The sequence below is a fragment of the Protomyctophum parallelum genome (genome assembly GCF_964188405.1).
Source record: "Protomyctophum parallelum genome assembly, chromosome: 13".
Classification (NCBI taxonomy): Eukaryota; Metazoa; Chordata; class Actinopteri; order Myctophiformes; family Myctophidae; genus Protomyctophum; species Protomyctophum parallelum.
In genome coordinates this window covers 17,360,302-17,387,663 of record NC_139708.1, presented here as the reverse complement: position 1 = coordinate 17,387,663, position 27,362 = coordinate 17,360,302, and the positions used below count along the sequence as shown (strand labels likewise).

Below are 27,362 nucleotides of genomic sequence, written 5' to 3'. Positions count from 1 at the left end.
CAGACTGCGTTATTATCTCCTCTCCTCCATGCGTGTGAAGAGAGCCTGCCCGAGTACCTGACCACCCACTCACCAGCGGTGACTCACTCAACACTTTCTCTCCCAATCAGTGTTCTCTGCCCCCACTCAGCATCAAATTAAGCCTGCTTCATGCTCGGTCGTGTGGTGGATCATGAAGCATGCATGCTTGTAGATTGGTTATTTTTGTCGTGCCGTGCCACACTGACTGTCGTATGATGGATAATGTCATGTCAAAGACATTATACTAGGGGTTGAACATTGGTAATTTCCTTGTAGGCCATGCTTATAGCACATACCGGTATACGAAAATGTACTGAATTGGAAGGTTTCCACACTTTCAGAATTAAAGTTAAAGTGAATGAGTGACATATTTATTTGATTGATTGATATTTACATCCTTTTTCAACAGAGGCAAAAAGCTGTCATAAGTGCAACATTATCATCTCACACACCCCCAGTGAGTGATGTTTGCTAGCATAGTTGCTCATCTAGAGGCAGCATAAACTAGAATTAATTTAACTTTAACTTTTTGTTTACAGGATTGTTTGGAAGGGAAGGCTTAGGAAAAGGATATCCTTTCCCGTTTTGCAACTCAATACTGTTAATGTACTGTTAACTAATTTGTTGTTGCCAAATTTTGATATTGCAAGGGCTATGAGAGTTCAATTGATGAAATAGCCCCAGCAGCTTTGAAGGGAAATAAGGCATGACAATATTAAGTTCAATCCTCAGGGACTCTTGAGCTGGTGTGGTTTAGTTATAAAGGACAACAACCCTGGGCAGAAAGAAAAAAGAAAACTTGTTTAACTTGTGGAAAATTGTTCCAGGAGCCAAAACTGAAGACAGGAAAACAGGTCAGAGCAGCTGTACTCTGAACATGGAGACAGCAACAAGCTATTCCTTTGTCAAATTTACACCAAGTCAACTAAATGGCTCGAGGATGTATCACAGAAACACAAACCCAGTGACTAGAAGTCACGGCCAAGCAAGGCCAAAAACCAAGTGAAACACTTGAAACACAAGAAATCCGTCTCAACGACAAACCGTGAAGGAATTTGTGCTGTCTGGAGGTGCTTTAAGAGAATTAAATCTATAAACAGCCAGCCAGCTAGGATTACAGTTGGAAATGGCCGCCTTTGGGGAGAGCTTGTTGTTGGAAGGTAGAGAATTAACACATTCTGTCATAATGATAACACACAATATTATAGTATTCTCCCTCTTTCAACACAGCATCATCCACAATGTTCATTTAGGCCAACAGAGAAAAATGTACACCCCGGATTTAAATGTGCATGTAGTGGCTAATACCGTTATCATTCATGTAGTGGCTAATACCGTTATCATTCATGTAGTGGCTAATACAGTTATCATTCATGTAGTGGCTAATACCGTTATCATTCAGTCATGTAGTGGCTAATACAGTTATCATTCAGTGGCCGCCCTTTGGGGAGAGCTTGTTGTTGGAAGGTAGAGAATTAACACATTCTGTCATAATGATAACACACACATATTATATTATAGTGCATGTAGTGGCTAATACCGTTATCATTCATGTAGTGGCTAATACAGCTATCATTCAGTCAAAAAGTCAAAAAAACGCAAAGTGTGATAATCATGGCTACTTGTTTTTACTTCTCAAAGTTAGCAGAGTCAGTTAAATGTACATTATCAAAAAAGGCCCAACATTTCCACTTCTCCTCAACCTCCAGAGACATACAAAAAAAGGACAACTCAGGACAGTATAAAGCTGCACATTTTTGTACCAGATACTCACAATAATAAAATATGCAATGCTACATTAAGTGGTTAAAAATACAAAGGGGAAAAAGTATATTGATTTTTTTTTAACATCTTTAAAGAATATACAATGTTATTTTTTTCTCAACTAGCCAAGATTTTTAGTAGAAAGTGCATTCTATACAACAAAGAAAAGAGGAGGAGAATCATACAGCCAATTGGAACAAAGACAAGCACAAGACAAGAGGAAACTCCAGAAGAGAATTCCAACAAACGGAAGGCTGCACACTCATATCCCGAGTATTGATTTAACTGTGAGAGTTCAATTGAATGTCACAGTTAAATTAGTACTCAGGATTTTACTCATGAATTTCAGAAGAAGCTGGGAGGGACTAGTGTAAAACCACAAGGCAGAAGGACTGTCAGACTATGGGGGGCAGGTCCACATTCGAGTGAAAGTACATTTCTTAACTTAAGCCAGCCCTGTTTTATACAATATTCAAAAATAGCTGATCTCATCTCCTAAAAGTCAAAGATTTTCATCTATAAACATGCATGCCCAAAATAGGGTCAATGTGGTTTTAAAAAACAAAATAGGTTGTATGCACAACCTAAACGAATTGTCCTTTGTTTGCCACGGTCCCTTCCACACTATCCACCTCCAATCTGATTCTCCTCCTTTTCCCTTTGCCTAAAAACATCCGCTCACCAAATTAATCACCACCACCGCTGTCTCCAATGCAGCCAAAAACATCACTCTCTGCTTCCACAATGCATTGTCAGTCCCTCCCTTCCCTGCGCCTCACTTACGCAGCAGTAAAGTGCAGAGGATATACACAAATGAAAAAAAAAAAAAGACAAAGTTCCATACTGCAAAAGAGGCCTAAGCACAGCAGTGAACTAGGACATTTTGATAAGCAAACACTGTGGTATTAAGATCCACAGAAATGGCAGGATACTTGCAGGTCTAAAAACCAGGAGGGACACATAGCTTATCAAGTTTGAACCACTCTAAAAGGACTAAATGCCAGCAAGGCAGTAGATGGGTCATGCTGTATTTAATGCTATTGGTCATTTATTTTCTGTTATCCCTAAAACATACACAAATATTGGGGTAAGTTGTGTAAAAGCAGCGCACAAGAGCACCAGGGAGTCAGCCAGACAGCGACACACACACGTACATACTGTACATACCGTACACACACCACACACACACACACACACACACACACACACACACACACAAATCTCTTAACAGCCGCTCCCATCAAGCAACTAAAACCATTCCAAATACTCAAGAAGCCTTTTCTATCATTTCCTCTCATTTTGAACACATAACATTCACACAATTGGGACAGTACATTAATAAAATGTAATTTCTTGTGATGATTTGAGTATTCTATCTATACAAGAAATGTAAGTGTATTAGAAACAATATACAAATTGCCTTTTAATCTCTAACATTTCCTATGATGTGCTAACCACAGTATATCTACACTAGAGATGAGAACCATTCATTAGTTTGAAACTGAGGAGAGCATATTCTCTGAGAATGTACAGTATATGTGGTAACCACAGTATATATCTACACTAGAGATGAGAACCATTCAATAGTATGAAACCGAAGAGCAGATTTTCTGAGAATCATTTCTATAAAACATTGATAAACAGCATCGAGCCTCTGCCATCATTCCAGATAGGAAACATTCAATAGGTTTTGACACATATTTGCCCGTGTGTAAGGAACTGTCAATGGGTGTGTACAGTATACTGTAAGTAAATAAAAAACAAACAAACTCATGGATTACATAAAAAAGAAAGCCCCACACCAAACTGTGGAACATAGGTTGATTAGAATATGCATATTAGTCAGTGAAGAACTGTGATGAGTAAAGGTCCCAAGTCTGTGTACTGTATCATGTCAAATGACCTTAAACCCGTATCATTTGGACAGCAGCCAAGGGAAGAAAGGTAGAGAGGAGAGAGAGCTACGAACAATTTATACTTAGTTATACAAAAGTCGTGCCGAAAATTGCTGATCTAGTGTGTTCAGTATTCAGTTGAGTACTTTCATATGGGTTCACATCTGCTAAATACCTCATTGAGGGATCTGTTAATTTGTCAACTATCCTGTGGTTTTGTGAGTTGATGTTCAGTTACTCCGTTTTGAGTAACTGTCTTAGAACATCTTACATGTTATTGCAGGCCAATATATCCTGCTTTTAGATAGGCTACTTTCGGCATGAGACACCATTGTACGACGGCGCATAAATTGGCCGTGAAAGAAGAGATATCCAAGTGGGGCCATATGTGCGACCCCCTCACAGTGGCAGTATTTGAGTCACCTGTTATCTAAAAACAACAGTACTGAAAGCCGATGTTTGAGAGGCTAGGGTGAGTAAATGTGAGGGTTGTGTGCCTGTGGCTAATTAAAGATCACTGGCACTATTCTTTTGTTCATAAAATACTGTATGTCCAGTCCAGAGGTTACCTCAAAATGGAGACAATGTTATACTTCTGTATGATGACACAATACACATATAATTATATTAATTACACTGTGACCCTTGAATGGAAAAGCAAAGTTAAGAACTCTATGCAGTATTGGAATGGAAAGCACCATTACACAATCATATGAATCTCCGTACCAGACTCTGTCTGGATCTAACAGGTGTCCTATTTACCCCGCCCCAACGTGACCTACGTAGCCTACTATAGCACTGCATCTTGTACTACTGCTGTTGACAATCTGAGGAATAGCAGCCCCTATATGTCAAAAGACGCGGTTAGGACATTCATTGCCCAGAACTGTGGGAATTTACACGGATAACACACTGAGCAAAATGCTTGGACTTGCAACCATTAGTCATACTGATATACTAAGATTAAGGTCTTTGACGACCTTACTCACAGGCTCAAATGCGAAGAAGGTAAAAATCAACGTTAAACGTTCCCATCTTTTGCGAAAGGAATTCTACAAATTAATCTATTCAGATTTCCTAAGAATATGTTCTCATGAAAATGTTTCTCAAAATTGTAAAATTCATATGTCAGTCAAGTGTGGTATCTAAGTAGGCTTCTCAGTTATCTATTGTGTACCGAGGGTATATTAGTCTTTCACAAGCACCCAGGTGTGTTTACTTTGCATGTAATGTCCCTTGCCATGTTTGAGGGGGGCCTTCCAAATCTAGTGACCGTACAGTTTGAATAAGCACTTCTCCCATTTTCAACTATATCTTAATCATTATAAGACGGGGCTTCTGTCTGCTTACTCTGAATCTCATTGGTGGGCTATGGACAGTTCAGAAACCTTCCTACCATTGACATCACTGAAAGGGATTCCAAACTGCATTAATACAAAAATCACACTGAAGTGAGGGGCGATCACATTTGGCATCTTCACTTTTCTGCCCTCACTTATTTTCTTCAATATGTATGTACTTTGCTCAACCAATCAAATCATCGCTATGGGGTGATCAGACAATGTTTGTGTTCACACAGACCCACAAAGCTGGGCATAGGAGGGGCTAGCACGCCTCAAAAATAAAGAGGAAAGAAAGTTTGAAATCTTCTTTCAAATGTCCAAAATTGCCTACTGACGATAATGTCACTGGTAGATAGGTTTCTGAACTGTCCACCGCCCTCCTTTGAGACACAGATCAAGTAGATGGAAAATGTGAGATTTTATAGTGAGCATTACTGAGGAAGGACCATAAGATAAAGTTGAAACAGTTGAAGTGATCATTTAAGAGAAACTGAGGCGGGACCGGGTATGTAAGAAGAACGAATAAGGTGTGGTCCGGTGTGCGGGCTAGTAGGCCTGGAACATAGTTCAGTGGTGTTGGGGAGCTCCCGGGCCTTTGTCAGAGGGGGGCATGTGGTGCATGTAACCGCCGTCTTCGTGCCCGCAGTGGTTGAGGGGCTCGCTCTTGAAAAGGGCGGGGGGCGGGGGCAAGTGGGATACAGGGGGCACGGACAGGTGGTGGTGAGGCGGGGCGTGCTGTTGTGTGTTCGGGAGGTGCTGCTGGGCTAGGTGCTGTGTGTGATGTAGGTGCGAGTGGTGCAGGTGGGAGAAGTGTCCCATGGGGCCTCGCTGAGGCACAGCCCCTCCTGGTGGACTGAGGCCCAGTGGGGCCGACGTGGTAGCCGGGACGGCCGCAGCCGAGGGGCCTGGGCCGGAGGATGGGGAGGAGAGGGTGTTGGCAAAGACCCGGAGAGGCACAGGAGGGCCGCTGGCCTGTAAGACCACAGGGCTGGTGACCCGGAAGCACTTCTCCTTGTGGGCCTTGAGCATGTTGGAGAAGCGGAAGCGCTGGCCACAGACCTCGCATGGGTACGGCTTCTCTCCTGTGTGGGTCCGACGATGGCGCTTCATGTTGGGCCGGCTGGTGAAGCTCTTCCCGCAGATCTCACAAATGAAAGGCTTCTCACCTGCAGGGAGACAGATGAGAGGGAGATCGGGTAACGGCAGATACAGTATATAAACATAAAACAATCATTTTATGACCAGCGGAGGCTGTATCAAATCCCTCAACACACAATAACGGTTTCTACCCACTCTTGTTGAACACCTGCCTGAGGTGCTTTTTAACCATGTGAAAAATGTGTTTTTTTATAACCTTGTTGAACAAGCCATGAACACCGCCTGGCTGAGGTGTTTTTTGTTTTGGGGGATTTTTATGCCTTTATTGATAGGGAACAGTAGTCAGACAGGAAAGGGGGAAGAGAGATGGGGAGTGACATGCGGCAAAGGCTGTCGGGCTCGAACCTGTCGAACCCGCAGCATGCTGTCCGGATGGTTTGGAAGTGCACAGACGGCTGAGCTAACCGTCCGGGACGGCTGAGGCCAAGGATTGTGAAATATGTAGTTTTTGTTCTGTACCTTGTTTCGCCCCATGCGGCACAAACTGCACTTTGGAACAGCACATTAAGTAACACTGTACCTGCTGCTGCTGCTATTTCTTTACCCATCCTTAAAGGCATCACATTATGCACACACCTGCATATGATGCTGATGTTTCTATGCAATGCGAAAGTGTGGTCTAGCCAACATCAACTCTGGACTCCTGAATGACTGCCTGATGTTTCTAATAGAAAATGTTCAAAATATCATGTACCTGCCATCACATATATATACTGTACATAACTGTTAAACATGTTTTCTATCTCTTTCCCTTTACCTCCGTCCTCATTGCTACCTGTGATGTGACTAGTAAAACTGATTCTAAATAACCACCTGTATTTATGTCCACTGACAAAGCTAGACAAGTATCTCTGCAGACAATCACTGGATGCACGTGCTTGAAGACAGCTGATACCCAACCCAATGAAGTGCATTGAGTTTACCCATTCATAGGTCCTGCACCATATGGATTGTGTTTTGAAAGAGGCCACTTCTTGCTTGCCCTTCCAGAACAAAATCCCTTTGGTTCTACAAACTTCACATGGATCCAGAACGTTCAAATTTAGCCGAAAAGCAGCAAGTTTGTATAGGCCTACGGGGAGGTAGTTAACCAGCCCCTTAAAAATGCTAATGAGTTGCAAAAAAAAGAAGAAAAACTAAATCTTTGCCATCAACCCACCCACTTGCAGGAATGCTGTCTTTTATATTCAGAGAGGAGATGTGAAAGTGAGCAATGGCACTCTCAGGAAAACTACTCCCATTAACCTCCCTCTATGCCGTCTATGGTGACCTTCAACACCCACACCACCATCCCACTTACAGGCTGATGTGCTCTCCAAATGCCTTATACTGGGCTGTGTTAGCTGGGAAACTCTTTCAAATGGACAGGGAATATCAGTTAAATGGCTGCCTTCTGTGTGTGTGTGTGTGTGTGTGTGTTCACAAAACTCAAAAAAGATTGAAAAAGCTCAGAAAAGCTAGAGGAACTATGGGAGTTTATGTTCATGTTCGTGTGTGTGGGCATATGTGATGCCTATTACAGAGCATCACTTGGGTGTGTCCCCCATGGCTGAAGGCTAAATTGGTCGGTAGCAGCAGCGAGAGGAGAGGGTACAGTAATTACACCTCTCAAATAGAAGGGTCCACCCACGCCAGAAAAACGCACAGAAGGAGGTGCAGGCAGCGTGCTCAATTCAGCTTTGGAAATAGAACGGGCCATGGGGAAAGAAAACCTGAGGGATGTAATAAAGCATGTGTCTGGGTAGTCATTAAAAGCCGCAATATATGTGAGGCTCGTCTTTGATGCGATACCTCCCTTTAATTATATAAAAAAAGGACTGGGTGAAGTCTCTGTGCGACTACCACTGCAGCAGTCGTCTAGTGGACGCCCTTTTTCTTTCCTTTTTTAGATGGGTGGACAGAGACTTGCTGACTGAGAGTGACATTGTTTGGCTAAATATTGGTATCCGTAACTCTTCCCAAAAAGCTACGTTCGACAGTGGGAGGCTTTCAATATCAAAGAGCCTAAATGCTGCCAGGTGAATGTCTGTCCTTGAGTTTGTGGCTCACCTGTGTGTGTTTTCATGTGCTCGTCAAAGTACTGCTTCATGTTGAAGTCTTTGCCACACCACTGGCACATGAACTGCTTGTGTCCGATGTGAATGCTCATGTGTGAGCGCAGCTGGTACTTGTACTGGAAACGCTCGTCACAGTTCTAGAACAGAAGAGATCCAGATAACACTAAAATGTTAAAGGACACACAGTCTCAAGGGCACATTCAAATATCAATATTATATAACGACTAGTCCATACCCGGGGATATGACAATATTCTTTTGCTGAATGCGGCAAATTTGGTTGAATGCATTTGTGAGTACATTTCACCCAGGTGAAGGAGGGACTGGGCTCTGTCCTCTATTGTCTTTTCTCTGTCATAACGGGTGATGCACACACAATATTCACCCGTTATGCGATGCTCAGGCAATAAGCGCAGAATGGCACATCTTCCGGCCAATCACAGCACCAATTTCGGCACCATACATGGTCATTTTTCCATCCTCAAATTTGGCGCCATACATGGTCATTTTTCTGTCCCCACATTTGGCGCCATACTTGGTAATTTGTCTGTCCTCAGGACTATCTTTGAAGATCTCGTCCTCAGGACTATCTTTGACAAAGATCTTGAATCTTAAAAAGCAGACCCAGACCCGTTTAGCTTTGACCTTCCATTCCAGTGGCCTGGTTGGGTGGGTGCTCATTTGAGAATGGACTTTATGCTTACATTACTTTAATTACTACTTAGAGAACACCTACTGAGAAAAGTCAGCAGGACTATACAATCAGATACAGCGGAATCCTTTACATACAACGTACAACCACAGAAACGTACATCAGGGAGTAGTCAGCCACACATGTTCTGTACTCACTTCATGTGGTTCAACCACATGAATTGAAGGCCTTGGGTGGGTTAAACATCCTCTATGTTAAAGGCTTCCGCAGAAGCGAAGTATTTGGACAAGTATATTTATCAACCATGGAAAACATTCATCCTGATGGTCACAACACATCCAGAACCCAGGCTGGTTAGAGTCCAATGGCAAACATTGTGCATTTAATTTATCCAAAGTCCCACTGAATTGGTACACCATGTGTATTCAGGGTCTAGTAATGTTTGACTTGGGAACAGACTTCGGCGCACACATCTGCTACGAATACATAACAGTACAATGGAAGATTATGCAAGGGACACTGTACATACGAAAGACATTTTAGGAACAGTTACAAACCACACAGTACAAGTGTCTCCTCCTACTGCCTATTTTCAAGCATGAATCTCCTTTTGAAACAAATAAACTCCAAAGATTTGCCAGTCAATGTTTGACTACTGAGTTCAATGCCAACACATGCAGTAGCTTTAACAGGTTCACAAGTTGGCATGGCATGCCTGTGGGTAACATACTGTACAGATGCATTCAGTCGATCAATCCAGTTAAACAGGATTAAAGGCATTATGTGAGTGTGAGCATTAGTAAAATAAAAAGACCCAACTATTATATGGATAGGTTACCTGAAATCTGCATAGTTATTGCTTTATATCTAGACATCTCAGATTTAAGTCCTCTGCACTGAATGGCTTGCTATGTCAATAACTTTTAATACAGCAACTCTTCAGATACTTTTGACAGCTGCCGTGCAACATGGAAGAGGGAGACGGTGAGAGGGAGAGAAAGAGAGATACATTGTGTTTCTCACCTCACAACGAAAGGGCTTTTCCCCAGAGTGCTGGAGTGAGTGAACCTTTAACGACATACTGCGTTTAAAGGACTTGCCGCATGTCTCACATGTGAAAGGCATGTCCTTGGTGTGGGCTAGAGAAGGGGGGTGGGGGTTGAAAGGAGAGAGAGGACAAAGACACAAAGATTGAGCCGTGGATATAGCATAACTGTATCTAATCCCAGACAATTTATCCAAATGAAGACACTAGTAGTGTCTCGCTAGTCCCCGTTTCGATTACCATTGGAGCATTTGCTGCATGTCACTCCCCTGCTCTACGTTTCCTGTCTCTTTACATCGTCACTGTATTACCATGAATAAAAGCATAAAACTAATATTAATAATAATAATATAATAATGCCGATAATGAGTGGAATGAAGTGCCCAAAATTTGATAGGACTTTCACAATCTCCAAACTATGTGCACTATGTGCACATTTCTAGGGACAGGGTAATAAATTGCAAGATAAAGTTACTAAAAGAAAGATGGATCAAGGTTACTTTATGAGAAACTTAAATAAAGACATGGGATGAAATATAAACGTTATTAATTGAATGTCTGGAATTGGGCAGTAATGCTAGCTGATGAGGTATGATGGTAAAAGTTAGCATTGCATTGTTGCATAGGGAAAAGTATTATGCGTAAAAGAACAATAGTGAAAAAAACAGAAAAGCATGTATTGATGTATAAACAGTTATTGATTCTTTCATTAAGCTCTGCCAAAATAAAGCCAATAAAGAAAATAAAGATTAATTCTCAAAACCCATAATAAAATAGTCTAATGAAGTTTATTATCCACTGTGTGTGTGTGTGTGTGTGTGTGTGTGTGTGTGTGTGTGTGTGTGTGTGTGTATATATATATATATGATAATATCACACCAATTCCTAGTTCAGACCAGAGATTCACGATGAGACAGAACTGTTTCAGCGGTCCGAATTACCACGTTGCAGGGCAGCTGATTCCGGCTGATTTACCCTAGATTCCACTTGTCAAATCACAAGCAACAAGTTTCAGAACGCATCATAAATAATGATTATCACAACTGTTGCTCTCACAACTGTTATACATATTCTGGCATTCTGGAAATATTGTCAGATGATTCACAAATGTGTGATCATTTTTGTTCCCATACTTGGGAGGGACAGCCGTTTACTGAATATCGCATAGCCCGAAAGAGCTAAATAGAACAGGAAAAGATGATGTGTTGTCAGCTACTGGACTCGAGTTTGTGCAGTACAGTAGGCTGACATGACAGATTAAATTAATTTAATTTAATTTAATGACGTGCAAGAGGTTGCTGTGTAAACGGCAATCGGTCTCAACTAATCGCCTTCAATGCGGACTGTCCAGTTTTATAATGTTGCAATTTCTGCTGCAAGTGGTTGCAAGTTTCAGCTGGGCTGAACTAGGCTTATGGTCTTTATGGCCTTTATGGTCCCATTGGGGTGTGGAAGGTTTTCCACAACTCTGTGCACTGCCCACTGAGCACAGCAGGATAGAACTAGTCTCCACTCACCAACCATGTGCTTGCGGACATGAGCCATTGTGTAGAACTTCTTCTCGCAAATCTCACAAGAGAACTTCTTCTCAGCATAGCCGTGCACAATCTTAATGTGCTCATGTAGCGACCACAGCTTCTTGAAGGATTTATTGCAAGAGACGCACTGAAGAGGACACAACACACGCACACACACACACAAGAAAACAAGAAAACAGGTAGAACCAGTTAGTAAAAAAAATAAAACAGACACCATCCAGACACCATGGCAGTATAGTTCCCATTTGCCTCAGCCGTCTTACTATGCTCTGACTCCCTCTGCTGGCCAATTTGAGAGGCTAACCTTCAGGTGCCTGGAATAGTCTATTGAAATCCCTATGCATCTTCCAAATGGTTTAACAGTGGTTTTCAACCAGTGGCCCGGGGACCACCAGTGGTCCTTGAGGAGGTTTCAGGTGGTCCCCAGATAAATGGAGAGTTGGTAACCAAATATTTAACTCTTGAGATTGTAACGTGAAAACAAATGGACACTTAGGTTTCATTTTACACTCTCAAGAGCTACATTATTGTAAAACGTCTGTATTACTTAATTTACAAGAAGTCTACATAATTAGAGAATGTAGAAGAATTGTTATTTTAATCAACGTTTGCCTGTTATCTCTCCCATCTCCAACAAAAAATCAGTATGGAATTGTGCAATTGTGCAACTCATGCAACGACAACAAAATATTCTTTAGTTTTGAGAGGATAAATATCATCAAATGGTGGTCCGTGGTAGCCTGACACTCACTAATTTCGTATATCGACAGGACATATATTTTTAATGGTAGCGATTCAGGGCTGGAGCCAGGCTAGGTCCGTGGCTCAAATGCAAAATAAATAATGGGCAGTGATATGAAAAAGGTTGAAAACCATTGGTTTAACAGAACAGCCTCCTGATCAGAGCTCACTACTAAATGATTCCTGGTCAGACCATAATGCAGCAGGCAGCAAGGCTTTCAAGGCTGGATAAAGGAAGAACGTGGGACTGATACATAAATACCAATTGCTCAGAGCAGCCACACAAATGAAGCATGCTTGTTTATTTAATCAATAATTCTCTTGATAAAACAACTAACAAGTCAGGGTGTAATAACGGCTCATCTTCCCTGTAAATCTCTGATGTCATATTATTGATGATGACCGTCTTGCCCAAATGTGGAACAGTGGATCTGAGATGAATTTACAAAATGTGAAAGATATACACACAAAAAAAAGATAAATACATCACAAATTTGACCTTCTGCTATAGAGGGTATGCGCATGCAGAAAGTGAATGGCAGATCGAGTGGCAAAGTGAGTGACAAAGTGAATTTAATGTTGTCTAAAGTCATTTAATGCAATCAAATATGACTTTTCTGTGTGGATGTATGGGCTGTCAAGGCCAGAAAGTAGCTGTTTGACACTCAGTAGGCGTTCCCCCATAACTTCCGGGTATGATGATGATGTCACGTGCATACCCTCTATACCAAGTTTATGTGGTTCACCCTAGACACCTACATCATCCAGGATCGAACAACTGAATTTAATCTAGTTCATTATTCAGGGTGGTAACCATTTTGTAGTAATAATTACAGAGATTGGAACACAATAGTGGTTATTTTGAGTTCTCTCTTAGGTGTTTTATAAGTATTTTTCTCCTTGCGCTTTCACTTATGTGAGGGTTAATTGACAAATCCTCTTACTGGCCACAGAAGTATCTAATTTCTTCAAGTTTAAAATGTTTTGAAATATTTAACAAAATGTTATCATGGAAATTAATGGGGTTCTGATCAGCTGAAACAAATTTGGAATTACACACCATAGGTGACCGACGTCATAATTAGATTGCCCACATGAATTCATAGGTGACTGACGTCATAATTAGACACTGCCCACATGAATGCCAAGATTCACGTTGGAGCCTCACCATTCCTAAGTGGATGCAGAGATCCACATGCTTAGATATTTTTTTACTTAGACTTTAATATATTAGCGTCCCTCACTTCACACAGGTGTGATCCTTTCAATGTTTTTTGTTCATCATGAAATGTGTACCATTGTATTGTATAAATCACAGAACTTTGAGAGAACATGACCATAATGCAAAAAAACAAAACACAAAACGTAACGATGCAACATACGTTATATCGGCCCACGGGCCAACATGCAACGTTACCTGAATGTTCTTCTCGCAGTCGGTCTGCTGGTGCAAGGCCAGCTCACTTTCCAGGACAAACTTTTTGCCACACTTATCACAGATCTGCATGCGCCTGTGTGTGACGTTCATGTGCTTCTCCAGGTACCAGCGCGTGTTGAACACACGGGGGCACTTCTCACACACCAGCACCTCCCTCTCATCGCCGTCGTCCTTCCCCCCTGCGGCGGTGCCAGTAGAAGAGGCAGTGGCCCTGGTTGTCCTCCGCTTCCTCTTGGGCTGCTGGCCGCGCTTCCGCCTCCCCCTGGTGGTCATGCCGGTGGCGGGCGTGCTCGGGGCCGTTCGCAGGCTCTTCCTCCGCGGCTGGCTGCGCACTGCAGTGCTGCTAGCCGCACGGCGCGCCCTCTTGGATCTCGTTCTTCGACTTTGAATTTCCTCCTCCTCCTCCTCTTCGTCTTCATCGTCGTCAGGACTCTCTACCTCCTCTTCCTCCTCCTCATCACTCATGGGTGAGCCATCTGCTGGTGGTCCCACCTTGTTGTCCCCTTTGGATACATGAAGGGTCTGATTGTTCAAGTTGACCTCGACGATGATCTGCGCACGCTTGAAGCTCTCCTGCTCCTCCTCTCCATCCTCATCGTCACCCTCTTCTTCCTCCTCCTCGTTGTCCTCAGAGTCCTCAGGCGTTCCCCCGTTCCCAGCCTGGGACCCCTGCGCCCCAACCTCCAGCCCTGCTCTTCCCTCTCTGTAATACTGCTGCTGCTGTTGTTGCTGTGGGGTCACTTGCTGAGTGGGCAGCTGGCCAAGGGTCTGGTCTCCCATGGTGGTCTTGGTTGCAATTTTATTGTCCACCAGCACCGAGAAAGGTTTACCTGCACCTTCACGCTTGTAGAGCTTTCCTGGCAGGTCCAGATCTTGGTTAGGGGAGTGAAAGTAGGATTGGGACACCTGTGTCCTGCGGCCTTCCTCCTGGGACATAGCGCCACGGCTAGGAACAGACACCTCTTCCTTGAGGCTCTCGCAGGTTGTCATGAAGAGAAAGGGCGACCAGAGAGTAGATGACAGTAGGCAGGGGACGAAAACAAGCGCAGCGTTGCCTTGTTAAGACTCACCTAGTCTATGAGGAGGGGTAGGGGGGACAACACCAGTCCCCCACCCCTCCCACTACTGGAGAGAAAGGAAGGAGAGGATGAGGGCAAGACACTTTCAACCAGACTCAAAAAGGGCTTCCATGTTTTCCGAGGGAGGTAGGACCGCTGGAAAGACATGCAGCTTGTTGCAGATCTTTTCCCATACGTCTAAGAATCAGACTTCAGAATCAGAGTTTTGGTTTCTCTGATAAATTAACATTTGAAGCTCCACTTATTTGCTGATGGTTTAAGCCTTGCCGATTTGGTTTTCCTCTTCAGGTGGTTGATGTGCAGAAAGCGCCTCTTTTTACACCTCAGAGCAGAGCAGGTAAAGATGGGCTTTAATGCCAGACGCTGAGCTGCAACAAGGATTTCTGTCTTGTTTCATTCACCAAGTGTGACCTAGGAAATAAGATAGAGCAAATGATACACAAGGAGATAAGTTAGAGAAAATGTTTTTCCGTTCTACGCAAGAGGCTGTCTCTGAACCTAAACTACAGCCAATATAAAATGTTGCAAACCAAGATTCAGCACTACAAACCAAGATTCAGCGCTAGTATCGCTACACTTCACCGCAAAAGTTTCAGTGTCATGTGTGTGAGTCAACCACAGGCTTCACAAGTGTATGAGGACTGAGGAGAAGAACACCCGAGTGTAGATGTAATGCAGAGATTGTCTGTTGTTAGGCAGCTGCCTAAATACACAATCACTATATGCAACTTTAATTCAAGATGTTTTGGATGATGAAGGTTTGATGAGTGTACATTGTTGATTATATCACGTCGATTATAAAAGAAGGCATGTAGAATTATTATTACTACAATTAATGCAAAATTCAGCAGCTCTAAAAGAGGAACATTCATACATGGTTTGTTGACTTCTGTACGCCCATCAATGATTGATGGCTAAAGACTTAGAAAAGATTCAAACTCTAAATCAAAACAAATTATAGGTAGGCATAAAAAAGATTTAGGTTTTAACTTCTGACTGGCTAGGCAACGCTTTTGTCATTGTCAATTCAAGCAATTATATTCAGACTAGTAACTACCAACATCCAGTCACAAGCAATATACTGGTAAACTTTGTTGATGCTGGAAGGTTTGTCACCTTTAGCAGTCCTTATAGTCCATAAACCATAACCATAATACATGCTCCTTCAAAGTGTTTGGAAGGAGCATGCATTTACAAATTGACGTCATTCAGAACTTGTCATGTGATGAGGTGGTTTCACTGGTCTAAGAACGTTTTCTCAGAACTACTACACACCCAGATGTCCCATCTCCCTGAAATTGTTCAGAAAGCTGGTCCTAAATGGCAGTTTTTTTTCTTTTTAATAGCAGTTTGTAGTTTCAAACACTCAATGATAATATGATATCTATAGAATATTGACCACATGAATAGGAAACGCCCACGTCTCAAACTTTCCTTGTTACAGCGGGCCAGAGCTGATGGCGGTCTCTCGTTGCCTAACTTCAAATTATATTATTGGGCTTTCACTCTTTGCCCCCTTTTAAGATATTTCGACTCAACTATAAAGGTTTGTTGGCGAGAGCTTGAGGAGAGTTTGGTTCATCCTGTTGAATTGAGAGATCTGATCTATTCAAACATAACGAATAATCAATGCAAAGTTCGCTTTGGGCCAATCATTTCTCAGTTAGTAACAGTGTGGAGAGAGGCTGAAAAATTGCGCAAGATTGATTTGAAATGGAATTTGTTTTCCCCAGTGTTCAACAATGATGGTTTGCTTTTGGACAATCGTCCGTTTTCCCAGATGGAGTTCCAAGGGGATTCATACTTTGGGTGATTTATTTGATGTTAATGGTTTACGTTCTTTCCAGAATTTATGTGATATTTTTAACTTGCCTGGTAACTCTTTAATTTACAATTCAATTTACAATTGAGAACTGCCATGAGGACATATGGGGTGCCATGGCAGACCCCCCTTGCAATGCACCCTTTGCATAGACTTATCTGTGATGTTAGGTCAAGAGGTTTTGTTTCCGTATTGTATGATTATTTATTAGAATCTAGTTATGGGACCTTGCTTGTCGATACTGTATGGAGGAATGACATACCAAATCTAGATCCAGATTGGAGCTGGGATACAGTGTGGTCTAATGTTGTCCAGTCTTCTAGGAATCCTGATCATCAACAAATTCATCTAAATTTTGTTCATAGGACATACTTAATCCCCCGTAGATTGTGTGCTATGCGGATTTTAAATAATCACAACTGCACTTTCTGCACTTCAAACGCCATAGGTACATTCTTTCATATGGTGTGGGACTCTGTGGGAGTGTCCGAGTGTCCTCACATTTTGGAATTTGGTTGCTACTAACCTTTCGACTATTCTACAAGTTAACATCACACCCTCCCCATCTCTATTCTTATTAAATGATGTATCCCAGTTGCCATTAAATAACACCCGTATTCGTGTCTTCCTTGCTGGCGTAACGGCCGCAAAGAAGATGGTTGCTTCGCACTGGAAACCGCCTCATACATTGTCATTTCGCCAATGGGCTTTGACCTTTCTAGATATCATTTATCTAGAAATGTCTACAGCAAGATTGCATGGTGCAAAAGAGGAAAACATTGAGATTTGGTCTGGTATTGCAGATTTGGTTAAGGGCATGGTTTAATCATTATTATTATCATTATTTATTTATTTTTTTGTTTCCATTGCACAGTAGGGGGGGGGGGGGGGGGGGGGGGTGGGTGGGATTGTTTGTTTTTGTGTTCCTTGCTTTTGCTGTTATGTGTTGTTTTATATGTGTTTTGTTTTCTTTAAGTCATTCATGATGTTAACGTGTTTTATTTTATTGTGATTTGTCTTAAAATAAAAAACATTTGATAACAAAAAAGAATATTGACCACATCTAATCGATCTATCCATCCATCCATCCATCTATAAATGCACCACATCTCTGTACGTGTGTATACTTCTGTAATCCACGTAACTTGAGAACCGTTCGCCCCACCAAATAACACACACGTTCCACACCACCACAGGGAGTGCAGTGCCTTGAGTTGGTGGGATACACCGTTGTCCAGAAGTTAGAACCAGCACAAAAGCCTCTGCCCAGGCTCTGGACAGGGCCCAAATCAGCCAATTGACCACACTTGGGGCAGCGGTGGTCGAACGGTTTGCGGAGCGTTCTTGATACCGGAAGGTCGCCAGTTCGAATCCCCGGAAAATTACCACCGCTGAAGTGCCCTTGAGCAAGGTATTGAACCCCTACCATGAAATGTTCTATGAGCAGGGTGTGGCTGTAAACAAGCATCTCAAGCTTAGTCCACTTCCCTGGGTAAACAAAGAACTTTACTTTGCTTTACTTGATCACCCCCCTAGATCTCCATATATGGAGCTGGCCTGTTCTGACATCACAATGATGTATTGACATCTGCATAGACTCCATATTTGGGCATGCCTGACAAATAACTCCATATATGGGCATAAAAGCGACACAGACGTAATAATTGGGTGGGGCATGCATTTCCAACTTGCATCGTTCCAAGTAGGCCAGTGCCCAATGGGCACCGGTCTAGTTAAATACAGTGAATACATATTTGTAAATAATAATGTGATCAGTTCAACCCAGCTAAACTAAAAAAAAAAAATTACATCCGTCTTTGTACAAGTTCTCTTGTACAAAGGCATACTTTCTACTACATACTAAGATTTCTGCAAATGTGTTGGATCTGTATTATCTTACAAGCACACACAGTCTGAGTCACATACATTTTCACAAAACAAGAATGTAACCACAGTTATGGAGAAATCATTGCAAGAAAGGAAATCATTGCAGAAAGGGAAATTGAAAATCAATGTTCCATGAGTAATGTGTGCGCGTGGACCCCTTGTGGTGCGCGACATGAAAAGGCCAATGGTGGTGCTATGGTTTATTGGTTTTATTTTAAATATATTAACAAGTTAACAACATATGCCAATATATGGCAAGTATATGCAGAATATAGCCTATGCTGCATATATATGCCATATTCAGGTTCATATATGTGGATAAAGTAGAATTTCGCCACCCTTCAGGCGGCTCATCCTATAGTTACGTTGCAGCGCAATGGGAAGAAGGAAATTGCGGGATTTGACAGACTCCACTTCATGTTTCAGCTGTGTTTTTAAACCCAGTATTGTGCCCTTCACATGTAGTAACGGATGGGTTATTATTATTATGCGTGGTTTTGTATTATTTTGATTAGTGATTGTATTGGAGCAACGACATACGACAGTGTCCCGAAATCTGACTGTAACATGCATGGGGTGGGAAAAATTCCCAGGGTGAAAATCCGATTTCTCCCATGGTGTGCACTGCGCAACTGTGCATGGGAGTAAAACATGCTGAAATCAAACCACACACACATACTTCAAGTCCCCCTCCCCAGTCACGTCCACTCGCGCGATGCGAGACAAAAATCCTCCACAGTACTGTGAACACGTGTCTGCAGTGACACTGATGCGAGGTTACTATGAGTCCGTGGTGGGACTGTGAAATAAATAATGCGGAAGAACTTGGCATCAGACTGTGCATGTTGTGGTGTTGTGGCGATAGTGTGTGTGTCTGGCTGGCCAATCACAGCTGTGTTTTGCTGCACAGCAATCGGTGACCCCATACATGCAGTGCGGGGGCTATGGCGGGGCTAGGTGTGTGTTTTGGGGTAAATGTAGTAAATTTGGGTATTACACGCAAATCTTTGCACCAGGTCTGGCGCGCACATTGTGGCGGGATCAGAGGGTGTTTTTTCGCGAGTGTTTTTTCGCGAGGTCCCAGGAGGCTGGCCGTGCTCCGTGGCGTGTGAGTGTGTCCGTGGAAGTCAGCAGCAGTGTTGCCAAACAGCAATCCGGGCCCGAGCTAATGTGACGCACAGGTTTACTCTAGTAAAATAGATGTATGTCTCTATATAGCTTAATGCAATTTATATTTCCGTGTGGGGGGTGTCAGCTAGGTCAGGAAGTAACAGGGGGTGCATGGCCAAAAAGGTTTTGGAACCGCTGGGCTAATAGATGGATAATAGATCAATATACTTATTCACAACAATCATAATTTCATAGCTGAGCAAAATGCACAGGATACAAATTTGGTATGCATAAATAAATCACTTAATTTTTTGGTGATAATCTTGTTTCTTTTTTTTAAGATACTGTTTTGGCCTTTTCTGCCTTTATTGATATGATGAAAGTAGTCCGACAGTTAATGGGGAGAGAGATGAGGGGGGGGGGGGGGGGGGGGGGAGAGACACGCGGCAAAGGCCGTCGAGATCGGGAGTCGAACCTGTGGCACACCTCAGGCTGGCTCAGCAGCCTAGGTGCCCAGACGGTAGGGATGTGTAAATGTGTCCAAAATGAAAATCGATTTGACTTTTTTTTTTTTTTTCTACAAATAAAAGATTCTTCCCCCCCAAGGGGTACCTAAGGCAAAACAGTTTGGTAACACCTGATGTAGATGATTAACAATAACTTTAACTCTTGAGAGTTAATATGGGTCCATTTGGTTACTAACTCCATCTTTAGGATGAGGACCACCTTACCCCCTAAAGTATAGTACAGCGGCTAACAGCCATATTGTGAGAGAACCTTTCACTTGGTGATACAAGCGTGAAATTTGGCATGAACATGCCTCTGGGTCAAAAATCCAATATGGATATCCAATTCGACACACACGTTCCACACACCCCTAGGGAGTGCAGTGCCCGGTCTCGAGTCGGCCGCACCCATGGTTGTCCAGAACCGCCACAAAAGGCCTTTTTTATTTGGCGGCCATCTTGAAAAATGACCGCCATATTGGATTTTTCGTTGGCTCGGTTAAAAAGGTTAAAGAGGTGACCCAGAGGCATGTTCATGCCAAATTTCACGCTTGTATCACCAAGTGAAAGATCGTTCCTATTATCTGCTGTACTAGTACCAATTGAGCCAATTGATCACCATAGCAACCCCAGCCTAGGCCTGATTAGGTAAATTCCCCAACACCTGCTAAATCCTCCAAACCTGTATCTTGATTGGAATCAATCTGCACACTTTGTTAGACCTATAGGGTGTAAAAACGTGTACGTCACCAAGAGGGGGGTGGCGTCTGAAAAGCTAGCGGCTCCATTCTTGTTGGCTTTAAATTCTAGCCCACATCACTCAGAATAGAGTGACGGTGGTATGTTTTTGTAAATATTGTGCTCGTTCTTGGCGACAACATAGTGAACCAACACCAGGATGGATAGAAAGAACGTTGGGCCCAAATACCTTACAAGGACAAGGAAAATGTTGTGAACAAACACGGCTGTGCTTAGATACTTTGAGCGTTATGTCTCTGCGCCCGTGCGCTGTACAGCCGAGATCCAAGCCATTCTATGTCTTTTTGTAAACTCGTCAATCTGGGTTCCTTGATGCTGTCTACATGCTGGAAAGCTATAAATCGAATTCCGTTTTCTGGCTCATTCCTTCGATGTGACCTGCTGTGGCACTTATTTACTGAGCAAGTCTGCACCATTGTGAGGTCAGTTTAAAAAAAGAACGTATACAAGCACACCGGATAGTCGCTCAATGTAAACAAACCAGACAAGTCAACATGTATGGCGGCCGCTACCACGTGACACATATGTTGACGCCCCCTCAAGGAGATTTTGGTACGCTCTATAGCCCTGTCCTGTTTGGATGACAATATTGCCATTCCAACAGATTGTCATAAAGAAAAAAGGAAAACATGATTATCGATTATTATTAATTTTAATAATCGATTTCAGGTCCCATTAACGATTATCGATTAATCAGACCCATCCCTACCAGACGGTTGAGCTAACTGTCCGGGCCATGTCAATCTTGTTTCTGATGACATTGTAAATGTATTCATGTATTCATAATCTGCACCTGGGTACTGCTCTATGACCCTATGTCCTGAGTGACAGTAGGTTGACCCCCAAACCACTAGCAGCCAAAATACTATGTGCAGCATTGTGCACACTAGGGCGGTTTCTGTATTTGCAAATTGCACCTACTCCAGAGAGCACAAACACATTTCTCAAAGACAACATCCTCTCGTCTCAACTCAAGACAGACACATGCCTTCAGTTTGCCTCAATCAATTCTCTCCCAGCTAAAAAGACTAACAGATATAAGCTGAGGACATTTCAAAATGATTTCCATTTACCGCAACCATACACATTTCTCTTCTAATTTACAGTGAAGGTAGATAAAAAAAAGAACAATGAGTGAGAAACAGTGAAATCAAGCAAGCTGACACATTGGATGTTAGCCAGATTTTTAATCCCCAATATCAGTAAAGCTTGCCAAGTCCCTCAAGACAGTCCGATCTAAATCCGTTTTCAATTATAACATGCAACAACATTGTGAGTCTTCCTCTATAAGTCCCAAACTACCGATGGTTTCTGAGAACCCAAATAGGGTGTTGGGTGTGAAAACACCCACACCCCTAAGAACACTGCACGATATTTGCTCCGATTATGCTGTCGGGGAGCATTTTTGGCGCTCGCCGACAAAACCCCCGATCTGATGCAAGATTGGGCTTTGATCGCCACGGTTTTGATCGCTGTGTGTGAAAGGCTCTGCGAGAAGATCTAGCGGCAATAAAAGCGCTCGCCGATGCCTTCCTGAGCGTTTCTGAATATCTAGCAGGTTGATATTTGACTCTCTCAACTGGACATCATACAGTATGAACGGGGTTGCGACTTCCCCTGAGAAGGTCTGTATTTACAGCCAATGAGAGAACTGGACAGCTGTGCTCCCAGACAGTCTGTATCGATAGATATTAAATACATTTTTATATAACCTTTATTCAGTGGGTAGATTCAGGTGTCATAGCCTACTTATTCCTTGGGTAAATCCAGATGTCATGCATATTGGTAGCTAATAACATAATTTTTTTTTACCCCTGCGGTTCACTGGGGATAAGGAGGAACTCATTATATGGTCAGCACACTCTATAATAGGGAGGATTATCACTAAAAAGAAAACAAAAAGTGATATTTGAAATAAGTGAAATCACTGAATATACCTTTAAATAGTCTATAAAACCAACGCATCTCACTTGAATAATGTTGATGAAACCGCGAGGGAATCTACGCTGCAGGCTAGCACAAACATTTGGACAACATGCGCTGCGTGTGTGCGCGGCTGCGCACGCAAACACACACACACACACACACACACACACACACACAGGGAGACGCAGAGAGACCGAATTATTTAATGAAAATCAAGATTTAGCATCCTGATTCTTGCTCGCCCTGTGTAGCCTATGTGTGTGTGTGTGCAGAGAGAGAGAGAGAGAGAGAGAGAGAGAGAGAGAGAGAGAGAGACTTGTACATGCGCCACGGGATCCTGCTCCTATGTGAGACTTCAAAATGAATTGAACTAAAAAACAAGTAAAGTAGCCTATATGCATCTGGTCTGGATCGTGTCTTGGTGAACTCTTGCAGTGTGTGATCCCTAGTCGGTGATCAATCTTCTAGTGTGAAAGCCACAAAGATAATGACAACCGGTTAAAAATAAATAAAAATAAAATACTTTTGTAGTGTGAAATTCATAAGGATCTGATGACTCCCCGACAACTTTAAAAGTCCTAAAGTGTGTAGGGACTAGGGAGCCTTACTCCTCCTGTCCTTTGATCTTGTTGGAAGGCAATAAACAGGCATTAATAATATAAATGACAGTCCACACCGTATCTGCTGTTAAATTATAGTCAAAAGATGCATGAATCACAAACTTGCATGCATGCAGTGCTGTGGTAAGTGTGGTTAAAGAATTTCTAATTTGTTCTATACAAACTACTCTCATGCCGAGATGCACCCGTCTTCCTGTGCATGTTCACTCTGATCCTTTCCAAGAACTGGACAGCAGCTCTGAGAGCATTAAGACCAAGGGGGAGGGCAAACTGTGTACTGACAGAGCAACTCAACTCACATGGCTGCCTGAGACACAAAAGTCTAACAGATTATCCTGTGTGTGTGTGTGTGTGTGTGTGTGTGTGTGTGTGTGTGTGTGTGTGTGTGTGTGTGTGTGTGTGTGTGTGTGTGTGTGTGTGTGTGTGTGTGTGTGTGTGTGTGTGTATAAAATATGAATAATGAAAAGGGTATCTTTGAAAGACAAAGAAGAGGTCCATCACACTGTCAGACAATGTGTGTATAATACAAAATAGTATGAGAAACTATTAGCCAAAACCGTACTGCTTCTCGCCTATGAACAATCATGAAAATTCTGTGTTCCATTCTATGTTTGGATTAACTGCTCGTTCACTCTAGCACTTTTTCTCATGGACTACTATGTAAACTAGTATCATAATTAGAGGCCTGCTTAGGCCAACAAATGTAAATGTTTTATCGTCAATAGATTGAATAATCTTCATTATATAAACTTTAGATTGACTGTACGATACATACATATCCATATCCATCACAACATCAAGTTTATTGTTGCAACTTGCATATTTGTTTTTGTTTGTTTTAAGAGTGGACTGGATAAAATGATAGTTAGCACAAGCTCCCAATGTTTTGCAGTTTCAAATGTAGTCAAACTATAGTCAACCACTTGACACCTGACAGCGACAGGGCTCAGCACTTGTTCAACAGCGTCATAGGTGTTGCTGTCGTGTGTGTACAGTGTCCGACAGCAACACCCACAAACATATATATGTGTGGTGTGTGTGTGCGCATGTGTTTTTATATAAACATTTAACCAATGAAAAGTATACACACACACACACACACACACACACACACACACACACACACACACACACACACACACACACACACACACACAGTGTATCTAGGCTTAACGGTTATAGATTATACATAATACTTTTGCCTATATTTATATTATTTAGCTCTCTTATGCCAACAGATCAGTCCATGTGCAGAATGGTCAGGCTAGAATTTCTTATCCAATCTACAGTAGTTTGGTTGGTTGGTTGGACCTATCCTGTGTTTCATGCCTACTGCTGTTCTGCATGCTTTCTCTTATGACATCAATAAAACTTGGTTTGTTTATCTATCCATCTATCCATCCAGTTAAAACACAACATTAATCAACTTTGTTGCAGATTTCCCCAGGTTAGTAAAACTTAAATGGATCAAGAGTGATGAATTCACCGACCAACATTCTGTCAAAACACACACGCAAACACACATTACAGCACGGTTATGTAAGACCCATGTTTGGTAGAATCCTGCTTATCGTTGGCCATGATGAGTCATGTCACAGTTTCACTCACAGTGAAATTACTCTTTTGTTTGATGTGGAAAGTAGGGAGACTTCTCCATATCGGTACTAATTAGCCTAAGCAGTTATATTGTCAGATGCTGAGGTCAAACATAGTTGAATGATAACCATTAGTAATTGGCTTTTTCAGTTTGGACAGCTTTCAGAGATAAATTTTGCTCCCTATATAATAACAAATGTAAAAATAAACCAGCAACCCTTTGTTCAATAAAAATAAAGTCTCATTTCGCACGTAACCTTTCAACCCCTATATATACTTCATAGACCCCCAGTAGGGGCCACCTCCTTCAACACAAAACCGCTTGACCGAAAATAGCCAATCTACAAGCTTCACGGTGCGACACGTTGTCAGACAGATTTGCCATTGTTGCTAAATGTTCGCCCCATTAGGGATGATATGGTTCATGTTGGAAAAGATAGCAAGTAGCCCAAGGCCCCAATCCTCATTTATTTTCTGTATCACATAAAGCTCAACAGATGCTAGACTGGACCAGGCTTTCCTAAAAACAAAACTATAAATACCAAGAGAAAGGACATGCCAAAAAGTCTTGATGGCTGACAGCACCACCTTTACCATGTCCCATCATTACACACTGCTCCCTCTTAGTATAAACTTTAATAATGAGCTTTCCATTTCACAACTTAGAGAGCAACATGTGAGGGTTCACATTCCTGACTCCATCCAAACTCATAAGACCTTAACCAGCACACTGTGTGTGGTGCGCTGCAGGGGTGCTCCATGCCCGTGGAGGTATTTCACCCTACTGCTTCGAGTATAGCGCCTCAATCTTTTCGCTGCCTGTGTAGAGTATTGGCAACAAGTCTGAGGCATCATGGGAAACTAAAAAACTAAAGTGTCAATTCTAATTGTCATGCATATAGGATGTGTCCAGTACCATGAATAGATGGAGAGACTGAAAATTTCAGAGTTCAATTTCAGACAGCCCATTCAGGAAAAAGAAAATGGAAACATTCCAGGAAGAGACATTCCCTGGTGTGAAAAATTATAATAATTTGCTTGATCAAAGCCAGAACAAATACATATGGGAAGGTATGTGAATAATACGTCACATAATAATCCAGAAAGTGAGATATTCCTGCCAGTGAAAATAACTAAAATAATTTGCTTTATCAATTAAGCAAGAACAAATAAAATATGAAATATGGAAGGTATGTGAATAATACACATTTTCCTCAAAAGCACTTGCATTGCAACACAAATGGAAACGGACTGTAACGTCTGTTTGATTTGACTTCAAAGGCCAACCTTTTGACCTGCCAGTCTAGCGCGGTGCGCAGCAAAGAAAGGGTTAAAACAAAAAAGGCAACATTGTAGACTCGTCTGAAGAACAGTATCATTCTGCAGGCCTGAGCAACTTGGGCTAGTTAGCCAGCTAGCAATACAACTACTAACTGCACGCACATGACATGGCTATATATACTGTATTAGCTCGAGGTGGTTATGAGACTTATGAGTCATAGAACAATAGACACCGTGTAAAACAATTATGTAATCGTGCACCATACCTTCACAAAGGTATTGTTAGCAGACTTGAATTAGCTTACCAAAGCTAAACGACTTTCACTTTTTTTTTGTGCGTCCCAAACCGCCCAGATCACAGCTAGCTAGCTTTTTAGCTAACATTGATCTTTATGTAACGTTCATTCACAGCCGATGTTGCACGTTTTATTTAAACTAGTGACGATCATCTGGCACACATGAAAGTAGATGGAAATCCCGATGTCAAGCTTCGTTAGCCGAGCTAGCTTGTCGTGCAAGATTAAAAAAAGCCCCGCTTTCCTAACAAAAAGCAGACTGTGCTGTGCTGTGACAAACCCACTGAACTCGCCTGTCACAAAGTCAATATTACCTTCAGCTCACACGCAATTCACATCGAAGCTACGACACCATATCCTCTGCGTGCACGTTTTTCCGCATTTTCTTGCATTGTACAGGACTGTCATTTATGTGTACATAAATAAAACAAGTTAACGTACAGTGTGTATGTGGAAGCTGCTGGCTGGCTTACCTTCGCAGAGAGCGCCCTCCCTCTTGCATGATGTGCAATCAGAGTTGCACAGATTCAGCTTTGCTCGCGCCTTTCTGGCTGGCATTCTGCATCCACCTACTTTACGTGTGTTACCAGACAGATGTGGTTATAAACATGTAAGTATATGTGTTACAGTGTTATTGTGTGTACGTGTGTGCACCCTCAGCAGTCACCACTGGATGGAACCCTATCGATTCGCTACGTGGCCCCGGCCAAGGTCTCGCGGGTACGCACGCACCAGTCCCGCGCTCATCATCATCATCCAGGACCTGCAGCATTCAGGGCAGGCCGCTGTCTGTCTGTCTGGTACTCTGGAGGCGCGCGCGGCACCATGT

At 42.4% G+C, this 27,362-nt stretch overlaps 1 protein-coding gene across 2 annotated transcripts; it reads right to left on the bottom strand.

Annotated features, from left to right (window-relative positions):
* Positions 1-1,631: 1,631 nt before the first annotated feature.
* Positions 1,632-27,195, bottom strand: znf652 (zinc finger protein 652). 2 transcript variants are annotated; one of them, XM_083779805.1, is made up of 6 exons: positions 27,007-27,195; positions 13,631-15,141; positions 11,452-11,599; positions 9,913-10,028; positions 8,231-8,375; positions 1,632-6,189 (listed from the first exon to the last, which is right to left on the bottom strand). In XM_083779805.1, the coding sequence occupies exons 2-6, from the start codon at positions 14,639-14,641 to the stop codon at positions 5,591-5,593; spliced, it is 2,019 nt and encodes a 672-aa protein (XP_083635931.1). In that variant the 5' UTR covers positions 14,642-15,141; positions 27,007-27,195; the 3' UTR covers positions 1,632-5,590. The 2 variants fall into 2 exon arrangements, with proteins under 2 accessions (XP_083635931.1, XP_083635932.1); XM_083779806.1 differs by having other exon boundaries at positions 26,975-27,013.
* Between the last annotated feature and the right edge of the window lie 167 nt (positions 27,196-27,362).